Here is an 18,701-nt window from a genome sequence, read left to right on the forward strand (position 1 = left end):
GAAAAAACAATTTCACAGCCTCTGTTGTGTTTTACAATCTCCAGTATACAGTATCTCCACAGTTATTTTAAGATATTGAGTTCTAAGAGTCTAATGTGCAAATGTAGGTTTGACTAGGCAAGATTGTATGACCTGAGTTTTGACTTAACGTAGGTCAGGATTTGACTGGATGGGAATGTTTTCTGGGGAGTCGACTTGCTTGAGTTTTGCCTCGGTAATGTGGGACTTGCTTCAAAATTGAAGGTTAAGAAGTGAGACTTACTTGTGTCTTACTGTACACATCTGTGACATATCCCTGTCCTCTAGGACGTTGACACCATCTACCATTCCCAGGACAACCGTCAATTCAACCTGCTAGACTTTAGCCACCTTGAGAGCAGGTGAGGTGATGGAAAAACGCGCGTGCGCACACACACACACACACTCACACACACAAAACTGCTACCTTTTAAAAAGATAACCTAACGCTCTACGGTTGTCGTCCTGCAGGGATCTGGCGGTGATTGTAGCATCGGTGGCGTACAACACGTGGTTTACTAAGCTGTACTGCAAAGACCTGCGCTTGGCAAGTGAAAATTAATCAGCGGCCGCATCGTTTTGTTGTTTAGCAGGAAAGCTTGCGTGTTCATAATGCTTAATTGTGTTCAGGGCTCAGAGGTGACTGAGCAAGTCCTGCACACTGTCAGCAAATCATCCAGCCTGGAGGAGATCACGCTGGAGAACGCTGGGTTGAAATCGTAAGGGGGAGGGGGGACGGGTTGTCCTCTTATTTATTCATTTATTTCGGAAATAAACATAAATTTTAGAGCTGACCAATGAAAGAGGGTTCAGCTCAAATGGAAATGTCTTATAGTGATCTCGGATTGAGCCTTAAATGTTGAGCAGAAAGAACTTTATTGTCATCGATAATAAAACGAAAGCTGCATTTTATATACTGTAGAGAAAGAGCAATAGATATATGGACACATGGATACATTTGACAATATTATTAATATTGTATTGTATATTCAGAAAAATCCTCCACATAGATAGATGTAGTATTTTTTAATTTAGAAATTGTCCCGTGCAGCATTTAAGTTGCCTTTCCATACTTTGTATCAATACGCTGTGTTACAGAGACTTTCCACAGAAGATGTCGGCCGCTCTCTCCGAGAACCCCACCGCTGTCATCCACTCGCTCAACCTGGCGCACAACTCTCTGGACAACCAAGGTAGTCCAGCACGCGCCGATAAGTGGCCATTACTCTTGAAGAATAACCAGCAGCATGCTCACATCTTAACCTTTTATCCATCTTCACGGATGTCTAACGAGAATCAAATGTCTGACGAGCAAGAGGGCTTCTCCACTGGAACTTAATTACAAGGGGGTGACGTTTCTCTGGAGGCTCTAGGGACCGTGTCTAAGTGTCCGTTAGCGAGACGCTCGAGCGCTAATTGGTCCTGATGAGCTGACTGCCACCGCGCATGGATGCGTCGGCCACCAGCGTGTGACTGTGACTGGGAGTGCTAAAGTGAGAGCGAGTTGCCGAACAGGAAGCAACGCTAGAAGACACGATGTTCAGAAATGCTTTGCGTATTTGTGGCTCACAAATTCCTCTATTTGCGTTTGATTTTTGGGAGGGGGGAGTCTATTCCCAGCTATTTTCTGCAAAACTCACCTATTTGCCGTTTTTGTGCTCTTTCCAAAGTGCCCAAAGACGCGATAAGAGTTTGCCAGAGCCCTGTCTAAATAGGAATTGGTGACAAGGGAATATTTTTAAAGTGATAAACCTTGACTTCGAGATATACTTTGCTTTCTGGGGGTGGAGCTAAGTTTAGCCTGTGTTGTTCATGCCAATTATGGAGAGTTCCGCCACATGTGAACGGTCACGTGCAATTGGGATGCATTTTTTCTAAATTGAATCATCTCAAAGCCTGGACAGCATTTTTATGGTTAATATTATGAGTTTGAAAAGATTTTGGGGGGATCCTACTTTGCGGTATATTCACTTCTAATATAGTCAATTTAATAAATTGTAATTTGTGGCGGAGCTGGATCCGATTTACTTTTATGCTCTGATTTTTATTGATTTATGTTCTTATTTAACATTTAACTCTGCATTTTCAGGTGTGGCCAACCTGATCCAGCAAATGTGTCATCTCAGCAAGGGTCTCCGTCTCCTCAACCTCTCCAAGACCTCGCTGACCTCCAAAGGTTTGTGAAATGCAAATCAAGAGATGAAAAATAACTACAGAGTTCTTTCCCCACCAAAACATTCTAATTATCTCCTATAATTGAACCCCCCTTTTCTCATTCTTGCTTGTTTAACCATCCAGGGGTTGTGTCGCTTTCTATGGCGCTAAACTCCAGTGACGAGTACTCCAACTCGCTTCTGCACCTGGACCTGAGCAAGAACCCCGGCGTCCTGTCCGGGGACGACTCCTCGGTCAGGAAACGCATTACGTACATTTCTTGAACGTAGCCACTTTTCCTTGAAGCCTGGATCACATCTCTTTTCTTTCCGTGTTTGCAGAGCTTGTATCTCTTCTTGTCGCAGCCCAACTGCCTGGTGCATTTGGATCTGTCGGGCACAGATTGCTCTGTGGACTCAGTAAGTCGTTGACAATCAAAAGGTTTCCGAAGCGATGCGTCCATGATCTGCTCGGGTTTAACCGTTCCCACCCTGTCTCTCGCAGCTATTTGGGGCTCTTCTGAGGGGCTGTTGCGCTGATCTCTCCTTTCTGAATCTTTCCAAAAATTCCTTCTCCCACAGGTTAGTCTTATCTTTCAGCTGTGCCTGAGCACAAAAGGGCGGAAACCATAAAAGACACTTTGAAACTCTCTTTCAAGCTTCATCGATCCGTCTTCCTTATCGCTATCCTCTCATTCTGCCATTGTCCTGTATCTCCGCTTTGATGATTTTGATTTGTTTTATTTCGAATTTAATAACAGTGAAGCCCAGTTTCTGGTGGGTTACATCCAGACCCACCCGCAATAGGTGAAAATCAATCTTTTCCAGGGTCCATTAAATAAGAATAAAATAACGTAAGCCCTCACGCAAGTTTTTGTGCGAAAATGAAAAGAACAAATCAATTTAGTAAGAAAGGTGACATTTGCATACTTCTTTCGCTTTAGTGGGCCACAAAAAATGATGTTGATCTTGAAAATTATCTTAATTGACTGATGAGAAATAACTGATACATCTCATATCACCATTTAATTTCACTACATTCTCTTTTATATTTTTCAATTCTGTATAGTGGTAGTTTTCTTTATTTAAAACGTAACAAACAAAATCTCTTTTTTAGTAGGTTGAAACGAATTAATTTCACTTCACTTTATTTCAATGGGTATAACTGATTTGATGTCGTGTACGAGCATACTGAGTCACAATCTTAGTCATGGAATGAATTAAACTCTGAATCAAGGTACCGTTGTTTCATAATTTTTTTGTAGCACTTCAGTGGAACAGCATGTTTGCTCTCCACGGATGTAGTTTGAGAGCTCTCGTAGTGTATGAATACTTAAGTGGGGTCTGTACTCTGTGCTCAGTATGTCAACCGCATCAACACTTGTCTGTGTGGCCACTCTCATCTCATCCATCCATCTCTCTTTCCCTTTTCCTGCTCTCGTTTTATTTATTTTTGTACCTGACAGAAAAGGGAAGGACACGTTGCCGTTGTTCCGTCAGTTCTTCAGCTCCGCGTTCAGTCTCACCCACGTCAGCCTGGCCGGCATGAAACTGCCCCCTGATGTTCTCAGGTACTCCCTTCCATTTTCAAAATTCGAAGCTCACGCACAGACTAATTTTCAGACATAGGCAGTATTAAGCTTGACTTGCTTGTTTTTACTTCACACTAATTGGGTGGGAAAGGACTCCAGGCACCCAATAATTGGTTTCGAAGCATCCCTTTCATGTTCCGAGATTATATTCCGGCTCTTCTTCCTGACTCCACAGGGCTCTCCTCATGGGCTTAACCTCCAACCCTCACATCAACGACCTTCATCTCGACATCAGCGGCTGTGAAGTGAGTTTGTGTCCAAAGGACACGTCACCAAATACGAATGCCACCTCACTATGTTGACAACTTCACAGAGCAATCAAGTACTCTACTGTATGTGTCATTTATCGGAAGCTGTAAAATAATTCTAATTAGTGAATCCAACAACACTGAATGCGGCTCTGCTTAGTTGGTTTTACAATTGGGCAACTTTCAGCCTCAGTTCATTCACTTTTTCCGTCGGCATTACGATTTCTTTGAATGTTCGCCTGCTTTTTAGAACACCTAGAGGATAATTTCATTACGTACATCTGTGGGCATTATAATTGATGTATAGTTGCTCCATGTACAGCACTTTGTGTGCAGCGATGGCTATTTGAAAGTGCTCCATAAATACTTTTGAGTTGAGTTGAGTATAATGTGAGATTATAAATTAAGTTTGTTCGTTTGGAAGAAATTTGGAAGAAAGAAGTTTGCGTTATTAAATTAAATTGTGCAATATTTTTATTATCCATTACTCTTGCTCTCTGTCAATATATACCACATGTATGCCTGTGTTTGTTTGATTGTAGAAGAGTCTTTAAAGATAAAAAAAAGCACCGTAAATACGATATGTCTGTGGCATATTTAAGTAGGGTATTTCTATATCACAGATTTGATTACAGATTTGATTTCACTTACTGAGGCGGTTTGTCTGGTATGTAAGCCCCACAATGGAGGAGTGATTCCAGTATACAGGTCAATTCCGCTGCAGGTCACTTCCATTTTAGGGTAATGCCGTTGTGTTGCGGCTCACTGTTGTTGTGCTGTGGCGTTTGCGCTTGTTATGACCTTTCTCAACCACCGAACTCCACAGGCCAGGACTTTTAAAGTGCACACACATACACTCATTGTCACATATACAGAACTGTAGGAAATGGAGTTGGCCACCTCAAGTGGACAAAAATGATATCTCCATCTCATGTACATATTGTATTGGTATTATGGTTTAAATAATAAAATGAATACATGGTCTGTCAGGAGGTTAGTCTTAAACCCCAACTGTGAACAAGGGATAGCCTTACTCCCGCAGAGAACCGTAATCCAATGAACGATGTGCTTGTCTCTCTTTTCCTCCCATCCCCCAGCTTCGATGTGCAGGAGCTGCTGTCCTTCAGGAGCTCTTCCCCAGAGTCTCTTCCATCGGCACGTTGGACATCTCAGACAATGGTACGACGACACAGGGTGACATATCCAACCCCTCTCGTCCCACACTCACTCTGACCTTGGCTGTTTTTGTCGGGTTTATCCCCGGTCGACTTTTGAGCTGTTCTCGTGTCGACAGGTTTGGATGCAGACTTGCTCACAGTGCTGCCCGCCCTCTCCAGGCACCCATCGCTGAAACACCTTCATCTCGGCAAGAACTTCAACATCAAAAACAGGTGATTTGCGTCGCGACTTTAACATGGTTATTTGCGTCTCGGGTCGAGCCGATGCTTGCAAAAAAATATACATACTCTGAGCGCAGCCTGTGCCAGCTGGAATTAACAGCTCTGTTGACTCTACTTCACTTTTTATACGCCACAAGCTTCTCACTCACTATGCAGCTGCAGTGAAAATTGCAATAATTAGACTTAGCTCATCCGGGCTCTGTCTTCTCGTCTCTACATCTGCAGGGTTCTGGATGAAGTCCTGCAGAAGCTGGTGCAGCTCATACAAGAGGAGGAATGTGTAAGTGAGGGCAGGATGACCCATCCAAATGGACATTAAATATCATTTTATGATGACTAAGATTGGCGTTCAGCCGATAGAACGCCTTCATTGTGCCAATGCCTGAATTTGAATATTCAGATTCATGCACCCAAAGAAAAAGGTAAGCGGTTGTTGTGCATTAAAAAGCATGTATCTCCAAAACCTCTTTTGGAATCACCTTTTGCGGGTCTTAATATGCCCGCAAAGCACACATTTTGGCAAGTGCATGTATCTTGGTGGAAATGTCTGTATTTGATGGAACCAGCAAGGAGCTGCTCTTATGGAACGATCATGACGGCTTGAATTCTTGAAAGTATGTGCACGCTAAAAATAAAGACGATTTAGATGATAGTACATTCATCATGACACCCCCCCACCCCCAAACACATGCACACCGTACCCCCAATTCACTTAGTAGCACCCCATTGATTCATCAATTGACACGAAATTGGGTGGTCATCTAACCGTGGTTGGTGTACTGAGAGACAGAGGAAAAAAAATCCTCCTCACATCACATTCCTCTGGAATATAATTGATTGCTGTCACCCGTTTACACTGCGTTGCACCATCTCTGTATCACTATACACACATGTATAGTCAATAATTCACACATACTGCATATCAAGTCACACCGAAACATGCTTCCGATTCCTCTGCAGGCCCTGCAGACCCTGTCGCTGACCGACTCCCGCCTCCGTTCCCGGGGCACGGTGCTGGTCAATGCCCTGGGGAGCAACACCTGTCTGAGGAAAGTGGACCTGAGTGGCAATAACATGGACGACATCGGTGCCAAGATGCTGAGCAAAGCCCTGCAGATCAACACCACTCTCCGGTAACCATGTGAAGTCCATTAAAGGTGGGGATGGGTGGGGGCGGGGGGGGGGGCACATGTGTTTTCACGCAGCGGATAGACGGGGTGGAAAAAGTAGATGATTTGGGGGCAAGTGTTCACCATGTGCATGCGCACTGCAGGAGCGTGACATGGGATCGCAACAATACCTCCGCAGCAGGATTTCTCGACGTGGCCAGAGCACTCGAACAGTAAGAGCATAAGAATGTCTTTTATGTGTTTTTATTGTTCGGTTTTGGATGGTTTAAATTCTTTCATATACTGGAGAGACACACCAGTTGGAAGAAACTACATTTTAAATCACTCAATTGCAATTATTTCCTGCATTATTATTGTTGTTGACCCGCATTTTTATAAGTAGTTATTCTATCAAATGTATTTTTGTCATTTGTGCAGCAAGACTTGCGGTGCAAGTGGAGTTGGCCTCAGGCCAAGTAGGACATGTTTGGAGAGGGTATTACTCACTCTCAAGGATATTATGGGCTGGCCTTGTCCAGTGGGGATATTGAACTTAACTAACCCGCAAATATGGAGGCAGCCGTGGATAAGTGTTTACCATGCGTGGCTGAATCAACTCATTCCCACTTCTCTCCCCTCTTCAGTAATTTCACCCTGCAGTACATGCCGCTCCCCCTGAGCGACATCAGCCAGGCATACCGCAGCGCCCCCGAGAGGACAGAGCAGGCACTTACCAAGGTCGGTGCTGTATTTATTTATTTTTTATTCACGTTTGTTTTTCTATTTTTGTATTGGTTTGGACGGGCGTTAAGAATGGCTATTTCCTGACACAGATCCAGAGGGCTTTGGTGAGGAACAACCAGACTCAGCGTTTCTCCCAGCGTCAGGCTCTTCGGCTGCATCAAGGCCTCGTCACCAGCACCGCAGAGCAGGTAGTTCTGGTGTTTAGCTTTGGTTTTATTTCAAAGTATATTAAAAAAGCAGATAATAAAAACAAAACTAAACCTAACAAAAATGGTATAAGTCTAACAAAATTATGACATTGACAAAAAAAAAAGATGAAAATCTGTTCACAACCACAAAAGTAGGACCCCAAAAAATGTGTTAGAAGGCTAAAAAAAATAACAAATATCTGGGTAAAAAAAGACCTGCTGGTAAGTCTGACAAAAACAGACAATCATCTGACAAAAATTCAGCAAACAAAACATCGACATTAATCTTACAAAATTCTGACCCGGAAAATATATTTTTTTTAAATGACAAAAAAAACAAGTACAAATCTGACAGTTACAAGCGATGAATGAATGAATGATCACAACATTTTTCACAAAAGAAGATTTAAAACAAAAACAAAAACAAAAAAAAACAAATTCAGCCCCCCACAAAATAAATAAATAAATTGCCAAATAATCTAAAAGCTGACCAAAAGTACTGCACAAACCTGACAAAAATTGAGAAACTAAAACCAGTCAATAACGTTTGTGTGTCTGTATGTCTGTGTTTCAAAGGTAATGGAGCGTCTATGCGCACGCGTTCAGCAGCAAGTGTGCCTACTGCGAGGCGTCGGCGAGGCAGATGACATTCATGCAGCCAAACAAGTGTTAAAGGAGGCCAGGAATTCCCGCGCGGTGAGCCTTGTGAAGTTCGCCACGAGACTTGTCACGTGTGGCAAAAAACAAAACAAAACTGAAAGCATGGGTTTTTTTTGCATGCTCCAAGCTGTACCCCTCCCTGTGCGAGTTGGCCCACGTACTCTCCGTGGACGGGCCAGTGCGCCAGCGTTTGGACTCGCTGGCTGGCGAGCTTGCCAAAGCCGCAGACAAGGAGCTCCAGGTAGATTTATTTTTTGTTTTTATGCTTGTTGGCCCCAAGGAACAATGTTAAAGTTAGTTTCATTTAGACATGTATAAGTTTGTTTCTCCGTGACACAAATCCCAATTACGCCAAAAATCATAATTGACTTCATCCACCTTAAGTTACTCAGAGAGGCTTGCTCCTGTGCAGGTGATCGTTGAATCGATGGTGTCTCTCTGCCGTGAGCTCTGTCCCTTATCATCTGCCGCGGCGGAGCGACTGACCCCCCCGCTCTCATCCGTCTCGGATCGCGTGTCCGTACCTCGTGCCGCCATCCGCACCGCCCTGATGGAAAGAGCAGCACAGGATGTCCACCGAGCCTTAGAGTAAGTCTTTCATATTGATGTTGTATGTTGATTGAAAACAGGTAGACTGTATTTATTCATTTAAGAACTATTTACCTGACTAGAATTTACTTCTAGCATTTTGCATTTTTTTACAGCTCAATTGAAATGTTGATCAACATTTTGACACAAATTTACACAAGTTTGTCCTCTTTTTAGGAAAGTCCATCATCAATTTTCTGTATTGTTTTTAGGAGAATGTAATATCAACAGCTTTTCTTCTTTTTTAGAAAGTTCAACATCCATAGTTTGTCTTAGTATTTTTTTTAATAGGAAACTGAAATACCTCTACTTGTTTTTATTTTTATCTACAGTTGTATGCATCAGTAGCCTGTAGTTGGTCATCTACTTCGGAAAATACACCAATAGTTTGTCTTGTTTTCTCAAGAATAAATATCACTCCACTTGGCTTTCATTTCAACCAAAATATAATAACTCACTTGCTTTCACTCGTACTCCTCTCACTCGTTCTCCTTCTTTATCTTCTGCAGAGAAGTCAAACTGTCTGTTGTCTCCTATCTGACCAACTCAATCGTGGACCAAATCCTGCAGGAACTCTATGCCACCCACAAGACGTTGGTAAATACAATGGTGTCGAAGTTCATGTTCCCGTGTGCCTTCAGCGGTCAAAAATCCATCCTGAGCAATCCATCCTCTCCATCCCAGACCCGCCAGATGTCTCATCTCAAACGTCGGGATGGGTCGTGCGAAGATGGAACAGGCTGGAGGTTCTACAGACACAGAGACTCTCTTGACATCACTGAGGAGGAGCTCGGCACCAGTATAGTAAGTGAGGGTACGCTGTGAGGAGAACCATAGGGATACTAGTTCTGCCCCGCAACTCAAAAAATACCCAACTTTGTGCAAAATGCAAGGTACATCCTGGGATAGTTGCCAGGCGACATGGAATCATTTTTTATTTCATTTTTAAGTTTGACAGTCAGTTTGCAGATTTCACTTAAAAGTCGGTTATACACAGCCGACAAAATATAGCTAAAAGCAGATTTTTTCACTTTAGAGGTGTTCCTCAGGGGTCAATCTTCAGCACCCCCCCAACCCCCCTTTTTTCCTCACTTTAATCAGTACAGTAACTTTTCTGCAAAGCTCCTAGTGTCTGCTAACAATCAAACAGTGTACCTTAAAGGCTTCAAACATCTCTGTATTTGTCGGGGCTCAGGTGTCATCTGTCATCTTCATTTTATATCTAGCTCTCCTTGAAGTTTGTGTAGAACATTGCTGCAACAGAAAAAAAGGTTTTAAAAGCAGCTTTGTTTTTTTGTAACTCCCATTGATAAAAGAAGCCCCTTTTACTCAGGGCTGTCTTTGTATGCTTTGGTCTAGACACCATATTTCTGTCTCCAGTCTTTCAGCATCCTTCTCTCTTCCAGGACACAATAGCCATTAAGAAACGCAGCTCGAGAACAAGACGAATACGACCCGTCTCCACCAGGCTGAGTGAGTCATACCACACATCCTGCCTCGACTTCTCTTTTTCCCGTCAGACCTCCGAACCCCCCTGCAGTGACACAAATTGCTCCATTAGCGTACTTTCTGATGCGTCCATTATTCCTTTTCGCGGTACTGCCGTCTGAAAGATGACTCGGTTTTTTTTCAGCGGCGGCTAAGCTGTAATGGACGTTTGGAGGAATAGCCCTTGTTGAACTGTTATGGGCAGCATGATGTGCTAGTGGATTACATGTCTGCGTCACAGTCAGACGTTATGGGTTTGAGTCTTGGTTCTTCTGCGTGGTGTATGCATGTTCTCCCCATGCTTTGTAGATGCGAGTCTGAATGCCTGTTTGTCTGTATGTGCAGCGCTGGCGACCATTCCAGGGTGCACCCATCGACAAAGTATATTGTCTTGGCCCCGCAGGTCTCTGTGATGACTCCAGTTCCTCGCCGCCCCCTTCCATCCTGTCCTACTCCACGCCGCTGTCCCGCTCAGCCTCCTGGGAGGGTCTCTCTGAATTGCCCACGCAAGGTCTGCCTCTCCACCACGTGACCAGGGTCCGCCCGAGACCTCCACGCAGGCACAAAGGAGGATACCTACCAGCTGAGACGGTTAGGGCCCTTTCACTCTGACTACTTCCTCTGTCAATCCAGCCACTTGTAGGAAACCTTAATGCTAGAGGTGGTAAAAGTACTCAGACTCTGTACTTTAGTAGAGGTAGAGCTATAGTATGTGTGTAGAAAAAAAAAAGATGGTAGAAGTACAGTGTACCCCTATTCTCATTTCAGCATTCCTAAATTTCCCGAATTACAGATTGTTTTTACTTTTTAAACCTATTCTGTTTTGTTCGTTGAAAAGCTGATCTGCCAGCTAATTTGATGTTGAGGCTAATGCAATTACAGTACACTGGTGCCTTGAATTCAGCGTGACCCAAAACTGTCTCTCAGCCATTTTTTTGCTTTGACTTACACAGCACTTGTCAAAAAAAGAGACATCAAGTCAAGGCTTCACTGTGTTGGCACAGCAAAATGTATGACTTTTGACCCAGCAGAAAGTCGTAGGTGCAGCTATCCGTTATAAAATATTTGGCACCATAGTAAAAAGTTGTCAGAAAACTAGATACTCCATACTGTCCCAAGTACAGCAATGAATTACGCGTATTGTTCTTTGTTACTTTCCAAGACATCTTAATACTAATGCACGATCGTTCTCTCCACTTGGGGTAATCTATACGAATTTGATGGCTGCACTTTGCTCATGTCATCTCTCTGGAGATGGCAATCCATTTCTTTGATTACATTAATAAAAAGAACCTACTGTAAGCGAAGTAACCCTTAAGCATATTTTATGTGTTACTTTTCTGTGTGATCAGCATTGTAGTGAAAATGGAGGAATTAGCCCGCTGGATGACGGACTGCCAGATTTCTATACTAAAAGAGTCCTACCAGATAGGTAAGTGCTTTCTCATTCCCATTGTTAAAATTTCATAAATCGCTACTCAGTGCAGTTTTTATCATTCCTTGAACTCGGCACTGAGGTTTGATTTATCCAATGTGCCCTGAATGTATCATTGAAGAGTGTTTTTGAAACATTTTGGGACATTAGCTTCTTAAATATCTAAATACCCTTTTAAATAACTTTGCTCTCATTTGGTCTTTGAATGCACCACTAAAGTCTGTTTTTGAAACATATGGCCATGTCATAAGTTGTTTTTTATTAAATACACAATTTTGAATAATTCTGCCCTACAATAAAATGCATCAAGAATTGCGTTTGTATTTTGTTCAGGGGTACTTGAATACACCCGTGAACCATGGGAGGCATTTGCCGATTGAACATTTTATTTCAAAGAAATTTTCAACAATATAAAATTTGCATTTCCTTCTTTCTTATTCATCTAAAGGTCATTGAATGCATCAATGCAGTGAGTTTCACAGATAAGCAGAAACATTGAGCTTCTTTAAATACCTAAATACAACTATAAGTACAATAATAAATACATAAATACATAAATAAATACAGACCACATGAGGCTTAAGAAGAAATCTTTGTTCAATTCTTAAAGCAGAAATGTTTAGAAGAAGAAAATGCGCATATGCTTTGGGAAAAAATCTACATCGGAATATAAAACGACAAAGTAGGAGGAGGTATTTAATGAGATTAACCATTGTGTATGGAGAGTTGTTGCCTAGCAACAGCCAAACAGCAGAAGGACAAATGGAAAAAAAACTTGCTTGTTGGATTCAACAAGGTCTCGACGGAGTTGACAGATGACGCGTGGCGTGATTGTGCCAGACAGGACCGAGTTTGTCTGAAACGCCAACTCTGACCTTCTTCTTCTTCTCCTCCAGTCAACTCTCCTCTCTGCACAACACACACTCGCTGAGGAGGAAGAAAAGGAGGAATGTGCTCGCCATCTTTGGTTTCCGCAGAAACCGCAACCAGACGCTGTCCAACCAGGAGTCCGACGCTGACTTTTATGGCGATCACACCGTTGCTCGTGCATCAGCAGGGTTTGTAATCCTAAATCTATTAAAAGCCCCTTTCACTTGCCGGTAGCGCTGTAAAACTCAATTCACCTATGCATGAAAGGACTTTTAAGTAATATTGTTGATTTCACCGACCGAGCATTCTCACCCTACAGTCTTGCTTTATGTTGAGAGTAAAGAAATTTCATCTGTGCTGTACATCCAGCACATTTGACAATAAAGTTGTATTCAATTCAATTCAGTTCAATGTAAAAATGTGGGTTATGTAGCTATTCACATAGCTGCCTTTTGTGTGATCTCAGTTCTGTTTGACGCTCCATTCACAATGAATCTTGACCTTCTTTTAGTTATTAAAATCTTAGACGATGCCACCAAAGTATCATCTGCTCCGCATCTTCGAGTGGCCTATAATGCTTCTTGGTGGTTCTTTTGAGGACACTCGGCAGCCGTTAATCACCCAAATATCCCCAACAAATATGTGCCTCATCTCGCTAAATGTACCAAACGATTTATGGTGTACACAGGCGTGAGGACACAGATGTCGATGACAGCAGGCAGTTTGCATTCTCTGTGCCAGAAAATGACTACAGTCAACCCCATCCATCTATCTTTTGGGGGGGGGGGTCGGTTGGGGATGGCCAAGGTACTGCCATCAGGAGTTGGAGTTCCAATGGTAGCATTTGGATGCGAGTTGTTGTTATTTGTGTGTTTGACTGTTTGTCTCAGCAGTGCTGCTAATTGTTCATTCTCCTGTGCTCTTTTTTTTTTCTTTAGGCCGGCCGCAGAGAACGTGTACACACTCCTCCAGCCCCCGAGGTCTGCCGCCAGGGTGGGCTCTCCCGGAAACGGACCCGATGGGAAAACTACTCTGGCTTTGAGTCCGCCACCACCATTGCCAGGCTTTCCGCAATCAGGGATGGGAGGGAGCAAACACCCCTTTTACTCCCCCACTGAGGTACAGTCGCAACCAAGTCAAAGATTTGCATGAAACTACTAATAACGTGTCCGGTTGTCATGGCACTGTGACTTTTTAACACCCCCTTTACGCTGCTCGTCAAAAGTACTTGTCAAAGCTAGCTTTTCCCAAATGCTTCTACGAAACAGGTGTAGGAAAGCGAGTGGGCAATTTTACATCATAGACATAGTACAATCCTCTTTCACACTGTCAATGAAAGCCGTCTTATTCTGAGCTTTTTCACAATAGTAGGTTTAAGGAGAAAAGAGAAAGGAGAAGCGGCAGTAAAACAGGCAAAAAACTCAGATGGGGTCGGGGCAGGGAAAAGAAATTGTTGGAGACTAGGTTTGCTGGAACCAAATGTAAGATTGTAAAACTTTTAGCCTCGTGTACTTGGGTATTATAGTGTTGGCTGAAGATAGTTGTAGTTGTTTAGTCTCTGACAGTGTCTTTGACTTGCAGCCGTATCGTGCCAATTTGTTTTTCTCTCCCAATCCAAATGTAATTGTCTTCCTCCATAAGGTGGTTTCTGCACTGCTCACCATTAGCATCCTGGCAGGTAGCTAGATTTGCATGCAAGAAAATAACCTTTCTTTCTCTCTACAGCACTCCGAAAAGGACGCAGTGCCCGAGCACCCGCTGATGGAAGCCGACAAGTACTGGGCGGACGACAGGCAGAGGACCACCGAGGTGCTGCAGGCCGAGGACATGTGGATGGACAGCAGGCCGGGCGAGCGGCACGCAGAACGGCGGCGCTCGGATGAGAAGCCGGGAGAGGCGTGGACCGCCGACAGAAACACAGACCGCCAAATTGACAGACAATGGACAGCGGAAAGACACACGCAGTGGCAGATCGATCGGAAGATGGAGAGACAGCGGCTAGGCGGCAGGCAGATCGACCGCTCGTGGTCTGAAGGCAAGCAAACGGACGTGCAGTTGGACAGCCAGTGGACGGAAAGGACTGTGTGGAAGGCGGACAGACAAGTCCAGGCGCTTCATTTCACTCAAAGGCCTTTGCCGCCGTACCCCTCGGACAGGACGCCCTCGCCCAAACAAGAAATGAGCGCGGAGCTGGACATACAGGGAGAGAGACACATCAATCCTGATGCTTGCGTAGAAGGGTGGAGGAGCGGCTACGCCGGGCGACCAATCTCCTGCGTGGCGAAACCTGAACCCCCACCGCAAAGTAGCAAACCCAACTTATCCAAACTGAGGCAAAGGCATAGACTGGAGAGCTCCGACACGCTACCTGGTAAGAAAACGTGACGATTATTTGACATTTTTCCAGGGAAATCGAAGTCCCAACCCTGTCAGCGGGACTCCGCCTGTCTGTCAGGTTGCTGCAAACAAAACGAACTATCAATGGTTCTTGTTTGTTATAGTTGCGACTTGGTTGGAAATAATTCATGCCTGTGAGTATTGCTATAATTGTCGATTTACTGCCAACTACACGCACCTCATATCGAAGCCCTCAATGAGCACCACTAAGATTTATATTTACAAGTATTTCTGATTTGTGTGAAAATCCTTGGGGTGGGAGAACACAAAATACAACAATGACTGTTCCTCTGTTGCTGCAGAAGAGGATGCCGATGGAGAAAGCGATCCAGCCAAGTTGGACAAGAAGGACCAGGAAAAAAGAAGAGATTCGGAGGGTCAACCGCCGCCGATTCCAGAAAAGGTGTGAGGCAGTGACGACAGATATTCTTTTGGTTTGCTCGCCAATTTACTTGCTTTTCTCATCGGGTTTCAACAGCCAAAGACGTCATACGTGACTTTCATGAAAGACCCGGCTCCGGAGAGGAGCTTGCCCCCTCCACCTTTGCCCCCGCCGTTTGGCAGATCTGTGCACGGGCTGCCTGACAGAGCTGCCAGTCAAGGTCGGTGAAAACAAAACGACTCTTGTTGGAATTTCAGCCTCACAGTCTCCTTTTAAATGTCGTTCTTGTTATTTTCGCGCAGCCGCTTAGAAGCGCAGAGGGACAAATAGGTGACAGTCACAATGACAGCTTTGTCAATGTTGTCGACTTAGAAATAGCCTATATCCCACGTTGCTCGAAACAGGCTGTGGTGAAAATGACATCCTGTCTTGGAACGACAAAAATAAATGCGATTCACTGGCCCTTGTGCTCTAATTCTCAGAGCGAATACTTAAAAATAATCATCAAACATTGACAAGATACACGGCCTGTATCAGATGGCTTAGGCAAAAAAAAAGCTTGACAGTGTTATGTTGCTTGTCTGTTTAGGACACAAGTTTCATTTGAGGAAATTCTCAAGTAGAAGTTCGACTTGGAATTGTGATGGTTTTCCTTATGGGTCACTGAGACTTTTTCTCATGTCCTCAGGACTGATCATGTGAATTGCAGTTGATCGATATCATGTAAAATAGATCCGATTATTATTATTTATTGGGTTTTTTTACCTGTTTGTAAGTGTGAATGTTTTTGGGGTTTATGTGTGCCCTGCGATTGGCTGGCAACCGTTTCTGGGTGTACCCCGCCGACTGCCCAAAGACTGCTGGGATAGATCTTGGTTGCCCGCGGGAAAGCTGTGTCAGGATTGACAATAAGCATCAGAATAAAACTTCATGAAATAAAGTCGGGTGGCCCGGTGGACCAGTGGTTAGCGCGTTGACCTCACAGTGCAGAAGTCGTGTATTCGATTCTGGCTCCGGCCTCCCTGTGTGGAGTTTGCATGTTCTCCCTGGACCTGCGTGGGTTTTCTCTGGGTACTCCGGTTTCCTCCCACATTCCAAAAACATGAAGCTCAGACTGATTGAACACTCAGAATTGTCCCGAGGTGTGTGAGCGCGGATGGTTGAATGACTAATTATTAATATATGTATTAATTTTGTTTTCTGTTGCAATGAAAAACAGCATGAAATTAGATTTGAAACTACCTCCAGAAAACCCATCCTAGATAGAGGAGTGGTGCGACACTGCCATGCATTTTCTTGTCTATGACATCTAATGTCAATGGAGTATATTGTCAAAGTTGATCATTTTGAAGAATCGCCATGACAACGGGAGTGTGAAGGCCCCATTCATCAGATGAACATTTTTTCAAGCTTTAATATGGGCCAGTTTGACCCGTGACAAAGGGGTTTGCAGTGAATGAATCACTCAAGTGTGCTTGGATGAGTTTGGTGTGAAACAACCTAACAGTGCCATCCGATGATTTGGTGTCACTCACTCAGGCGAAGAAGGATTGCGACCTCAGGCACCCGTCAAGCCCCAGAGGAACAGAAAAGCCATGTCGTGCGACGCAGGTATCGCCGAAGGATGTGGTTAAAAAGTCTCTATGTCAATGTTACCGTATGTGCAGACCATTTTGTATCTTGCTAACACATGCCCCGTATCTCCTTCATGTCCTCGGTCAACTCAGGCACGGACAGGGACAGCCCCGATAACATTGAGAAGCCCCCAAATCGCAAACCCCCCGAAAAAAAGCCTAGAATGCCTCAAAACAGAAATAAGTCGCTGGACTTGTCTGGTACATGTCTGCTTTTTATATACAGCATGTGTACGCATGTCTCTGTGTGTGATTGTGCAAGCATGCAACATTGTTCGCGTGGTGTTTCTCCTCTGTTGTAGTGCCCGTGTTGAGATTTCCACGATTTAAAAATGTAGCCACCAATTTCTCACTCAGTAACGCTCTTTGCAAAGTTCGAAAAATTAACCGCCGACACCTGATTTAGCGATCAATACAAAATTGGGTGGATGTGGAATTGAACAGGAAGTTCATTTCCACATCCACATCAATGGCTGCCTCGGTAATGCCCCCTTACAAATTTAGAAGGAACAAAAATAGCCACCCACAGCAGATTGAAATATCAAACAACAAATTTGGTGGACAAATATCTATCATAACAAAATTCAAGAAAAGGCCTCGAGGAGCCACGCTCTAAATTGAACCATAAGTCAGCCATTTTGGTTTGTAATGGCCATGTTGAGCAAATTACAGAGCTTGAACTCCTACTTGGGAAATCGCCCTGGGCAGATGTTATCATGCTTTTTTTTCCCCTGTCTTGCCTTAATGTGAGAAGAGCGAAGTTTGATGATCAATTCAATAATTCACCTTGAAATGTTTTTTTTATTTACAATAACATTTTAAAGTATTAAGTAATTTTACACCCACCATGGTTTTTAGCACAACTTTACATGGCAGTGTGATGAACTGGATTTATTATATTTGACATGAAAGCATCTTATTATTTGTTTGTATTTCACAGACAGTTTCAACACAGCACCCGGTCACAGCGAGCTGGTGTGATGATGTCCCGGCAGGGTGGATAACACACACACATTCACACACATTATTCTGCTCCACTCATTTAACAGTGTTTGCCTCTTGAAAAGACCCCCTCAAATCTTTATCATCGACCCCGATCCCGACTCGTGGCTTGTAAAATGCTTTTTTTTTTAAAAGTAATAATAGAATGTGATTTCTACGTATGCAGTGCCCGCCAACACAGCCGACTGCCTTGAAACGACTTGAGGATTTATATCTGAAAGGTGACATTATATTTTATAGAGAGAGAAAAAAATCAATTTGGTGGATGAGTACTCCCACTAAACCTCAAACACACTGTATGAATGAATGTACGAATAAATATGGAATGGGTAAACTGCTTTTGCCGAACCGTATTTGTACTTTGCTTTGGAATTGTACTCCCCCTTTTTTTTAACTCATTATTTTTTTGCTTATTAGTTGTGTCCATTCATCCAACTACAGGAACAATTGTGACTCTGCTGTCTTACTAGCTGCCAAAGGCACGCCATGGACTTGAGGTCAGGCTCCCCAATACCAAACCCATCCTTAATTGCTGAATTGTAAGTGTTATTTCAAATGATTGAGATATATTTTCAATTCCACTCAGTCAGCTTGTGCTACTTTTCTCTCTTTGTGATGTTGGTTTCTCTTTAACCCTCATGTTACAACTATTATTTGCGATAAAAAACTTTTCCAGTGAAAATAGAGGTGTGTGTGTGTGTGTGTGTGTGTCTCACACGCGTGAGAGTGTGTATGGTTAAATAAGCTGATATTAACATTTTTGTAATCAGCAAAAATCTACCATTTAAAAAAA

At 43.5% G+C, this 18,701-nt stretch overlaps 1 protein-coding gene across 5 annotated transcripts in view; it reads left to right on the forward strand.

The window, feature by feature from the left end:
- LOC127606095 (capping protein, Arp2/3 and myosin-I linker protein 3-like) overlaps positions 1-18,701 on the forward strand; it is a 33,437-nt gene that overhangs the window by 7,684 nt on the left and 7,052 nt on the right. For 3 of the 5 annotated variants that reach the window (XR_007963736.1, XR_007963735.1, XR_007963734.1), the window contains exons 8-41: positions 307-380; positions 490-565; positions 649-737; positions 1,117-1,211; positions 2,108-2,194; positions 2,317-2,426; positions 2,514-2,591; positions 2,677-2,753; positions 3,638-3,742; positions 3,939-4,008; positions 5,109-5,190; positions 5,306-5,402; positions 5,637-5,691; positions 6,372-6,544; positions 6,685-6,753; positions 7,165-7,258; positions 7,354-7,452; positions 8,029-8,148; positions 8,240-8,353; positions 8,525-8,700; positions 9,210-9,297; positions 9,385-9,504; positions 10,107-10,173; positions 10,592-10,779; positions 11,541-11,620; positions 12,520-12,681; positions 13,432-13,612; positions 14,219-14,864; positions 15,193-15,293; positions 15,369-15,492; positions 16,812-16,883; positions 17,000-17,107; positions 17,847-18,129; positions 18,350-18,447. Coding sequence is in view for 2 of the 5 variants with exons in the window: in XM_052074112.1 (XP_051930072.1) it covers positions 307-380; positions 490-565; positions 649-737; positions 1,117-1,211; positions 2,108-2,194; positions 2,317-2,426; positions 2,514-2,591; positions 2,677-2,753; positions 3,638-3,742; positions 3,939-4,008; positions 5,109-5,190; positions 5,306-5,402; positions 5,637-5,691; positions 6,372-6,544; positions 6,685-6,753; positions 7,165-7,258; positions 7,354-7,452; positions 8,029-8,148; positions 8,240-8,353; positions 8,525-8,700; positions 9,210-9,297; positions 9,385-9,504; positions 10,107-10,173; positions 10,592-10,779; positions 11,541-11,620; positions 12,520-12,681; positions 13,432-13,612; positions 14,219-14,864; positions 15,193-15,293; positions 15,369-15,492; positions 16,812-16,883; positions 17,000-17,107; positions 17,847-17,887 (3,918 nt within the window). In the remaining 3 variants the exon portion in view is untranslated. Of the gene's footprint in view, positions 1-306; positions 381-489; positions 566-648; positions 738-1,116; positions 1,212-2,107; positions 2,195-2,316; positions 2,427-2,513; positions 2,592-2,676; positions 2,754-3,637; positions 3,743-3,938; positions 4,009-5,108; positions 5,191-5,305; positions 5,403-5,636; positions 5,692-6,371; positions 6,545-6,684; positions 6,754-7,164; positions 7,259-7,353; positions 7,453-8,028; positions 8,149-8,239; positions 8,354-8,524; positions 8,701-9,209; positions 9,298-9,384; positions 9,505-10,106; positions 10,174-10,591; positions 10,780-11,540; positions 11,621-12,519; positions 12,682-13,431; positions 13,613-14,218; positions 14,865-15,192; positions 15,294-15,368; positions 15,493-16,811; positions 16,884-16,999; positions 17,108-17,846; positions 18,243-18,349; positions 18,448-18,701 lie in introns of those variants that run through there. The other 2 variants (XM_052074112.1, XM_052074113.1) reach the window with 2 other exon arrangements.

This window comes from Hippocampus zosterae, chromosome 8 (genome assembly GCF_025434085.1).
Source record: "Hippocampus zosterae strain Florida chromosome 8, ASM2543408v3, whole genome shotgun sequence".
Lineage (NCBI taxonomy): Eukaryota > Metazoa > Chordata > Actinopteri > Syngnathiformes > Syngnathidae > Hippocampus > Hippocampus zosterae.